The sequence below is a fragment of the Prunus avium genome, chromosome 7, assembly GCF_965620075.1.
Source record: "Prunus avium chromosome 7, drPruAviu1.hap1.1, whole genome shotgun sequence".
In the NCBI taxonomy this organism is placed as follows: Eukaryota; Viridiplantae; Streptophyta; class Magnoliopsida; order Rosales; family Rosaceae; genus Prunus; species Prunus avium.
The window spans coordinates 6,189,226-6,192,030 of NC_142290.1; the positions used below are offsets into that span (position 1 = coordinate 6,189,226).

Consider the following 2,805-nt stretch of genomic DNA (forward strand, 5'->3'; position numbering starts at 1 on the left):
CAATTGGAGATATAGATTTAGTCTAATGGTAAGAAAAGATCAAGGGACTTGGAATGGCCAACAACTGCTATTGTTTAGTAATAATTTTGCTGAATATATTTGTAGCAAAAGAGTGAAAGAAAAGAGGAAGTGATCGACAAGGAAAGACTATTAGACGCCGCCTACTTGTGCATCAAGAAACATTTATCTACGTCTCTTCATGTTCATACCCTTTATTTTTTCTTTAATCCAACTAATTATTTAAAAAAAGAAAAAAACAACGACTTCCTTGAAGAGGTCTTAAAATGGAGTTTCCTCTCCTCTGATGATAAAAATATTTAATTAAAAAATAATAATTTATCAAACAAAAGCAACCATGATACATTTATTTTATTCTCGACCTGTGACTTAAAAGGTTGGACTGAATTCTACGGCTCGTGCCGCTACATGTTGAATATTCCTACAAAGAATATAATCCTATTTGAAAAGCCCACATACAAATAGTCTAGGTGTTTGGAAGATCTAAACAAAGTATATAAATAGAAGAAGTATAGAGAGACATACCGTCTTAAACACACTCAGCTAGATATAGCTCAACCATTTGAGATCATATCCCCAAAAGAGCAATGGTTTGGATTTGGGCAACAATTGGGTTGCTTGCACTTGTTCACATCCTGCAAGCATGGTGCAAGAACAAGAAGAAGAGGTTACCTCCTGGTCCAAGAGGGTTTCCCCTTTTTGGAAGCCTTCACTTGCTATCAGGGGAGTTCCCTAACAAGGATCTTCATCGACTAGCCCAAAAATATGGCGATGTCATGTACATGCGCTTAGGCCTTATGCCCACCATTGTTGTCTCATCTCCACAAGCTGCCAAGCTGTTCCTGAAAACACACGACCTTGTGTTTGCTAGCAGGCCACCTCATGAAGGTGCAAGGCACATCTCTTTTGGGCAGAGGAACTTGAGCTTCGCTGAATATGGCCCATATTGGCGCGACATGAGGAAGATGTGCACCCTTGAGTTGCTCAGCAACCACAAAATCAACTCTTTTAAGTCCATGAGGCGAGAAGAGGTTGCTCTCTGTGTTGAGTCTATTCGAGATGCTGCCTATAAGGGACGTGTTGCTGTTGATCTGAGTGACATTGTCTCATCTCTCAGCGTGGACATGAGCTGCCGGATGGTGCTTGGGAAGAAGTACAGGGATGAGGATTTTGATGCGAGGGGTTTCAGGTCTGTGATCAAAGAGGGCGTCCAATTGGCAGGCGCCCCTAACTTGGCTGATTACATTCCTTTTATAGCTCCCCTTGACCTCCAAGGGTTCACGAAGCGGATGAAGTCTGTTAACAAGGCGTTTGATATCTTCTTTGAGAAGATCATTGAGGAACATCTTCAATCTAATGATGGAGAAAGGACTAAAGACTTTATTGATGTCATGGTGGGCTTCATGGGATCCAAAGAATCTGAATACCAAATCGAACGCCCTCATATCAAAGCGATAATAATGGTTAGTATACACAAAAACTTAAACATATAGGCATGGTGGTATTAAACACCAAATCCTTGCATCGTTTTAATTATTTGTCCTTTTATTCTAGCATTGCTCGAAGTAAAACAAAACTGTTTCTTGTGAGAAAATTTAAATCTGAACCATTAATTAGGTGGAATTTTGTTTCAATTGATCAGTTATACATGTCCCTTTTGTTATTTATCATGTGTATATAGTTTTGTCTGTGTCTGTTACACCACTTAATGTAAAAAAATGGCAAATTTCTTTGCAGGACATGCTGGTGGCCTCCATGGACACGTCATCAACAACGGTCGACTACGCACTGTCTGAGCTCATGAGGCATCCAAAAGCAATGAAAAAAGTCCAAAAGGAGCTAGAAGATGTTGTTGGATTGGAGAGAATGGTAGAGGAATCAGACTTGGAGAAATTGGACTACTTGGGCATGGTAGTGAAGGAAACCCTGAGGCTACACCCAGTTGCGCCATTGTTGGTTCCTCATGCAGCCACTGAAGACTGCACCGTCAATGGCTACCACATACCCAAAAAATCACACATTATCATAAACGCTTGGGCAATCGGGAGAGACCCGAGTGCTTGGACCGATGCAGAGGAGTTCATACCAGAAAGATTTGAGGGTAGCGACGTTGATGTTAGAGGAAATCACTATCAGCTTATCCCATTTGGCTCTGGTCGAAGACGTTGTCCAGGAATTCAGTTAGGGCTCACTGTGGTCCAGTTAATGCTGGCACAACTTGTCCATTGTTTTGATTGGGAACTTCCAAATAACATGTTGCCAGAAGAATTGGACATGAGTGAGGCTTTTGGCATTACGATGGCAAGGGCCAAACGTCTAATCGCTATTCCTTCTTATCGACTTCACAAATGATCATAATATGTCTGCAATGCCTCATTTTGTACTTTTAATAATTGTAGCGTCGTTTCTGTTTTTCTACTATATACCACTCTTGTAACGCGTTACATTTGTTTTCTTCACCTGAAGAAATTTTTTTTAAAAATGGATTAAATAAAATAAAATCGCATTACGTACTTAAGTTGAGGGTCTCTTTCTCCTTTGGCTTACAACTTGGACAGATTTCTTGAAACAAGATACAAATAAGCAGAATATATTTTGTAGGCACCCCATGTCCCATTCTTTATCTGTAGATATGACAAATTCCTGCAGTTGCTGTAGGCAAGCTGACTGAAAGAGCAACACAAGTCACCATGTCTATTATACCAAGGCTTTATAGTTACTTGTCAAGCGCATGAGTGTTGGTCGAGGGACTATTAGTGAATGGGTTCGTGACATGAACACGGAATG

The 2,805-nt window shown here is 40.5% G+C and overlaps 1 protein-coding gene across 1 annotated transcript; it reads left to right on the forward strand.

Annotated features, from left to right (window-relative positions):
• Positions 1 to 577: 577 nt before the first annotated feature.
• Positions 578 to 2,380, forward strand: LOC110773208 (cytochrome P450 71AU50-like). Its single transcript, XM_021977709.2, has 2 exons — positions 578 to 1,481; positions 1,756 to 2,380. The coding sequence occupies exons 1-2, from the start codon at positions 606 to 608 to the stop codon at positions 2,368 to 2,370; spliced, it is 1,491 nt and encodes a 496-aa protein (XP_021833401.2). The 5' UTR covers positions 578 to 605; the 3' UTR covers positions 2,371 to 2,380.
• The last annotated feature ends 425 nt before the right edge of the window (positions 2,381 to 2,805 follow it).

What these genes read in the sequence shown, in the direction of transcription:
- LOC110773208 (XM_021977709.2), top strand. Translation starts at nt 606, where the DNA reads ATGGTTTGGATTTGGGCAACAATTGGGTTGCTTGCACTTGTTCACATC. An exon ending in ATATCAAAGCGATAATAATG is followed by an intron (nt 1,482 to 1,755) that starts GTTAGTATACAC and finishes ATTTCTTTGCAG; the next exon opens with GACATGCTGGTGGCCTCCAT.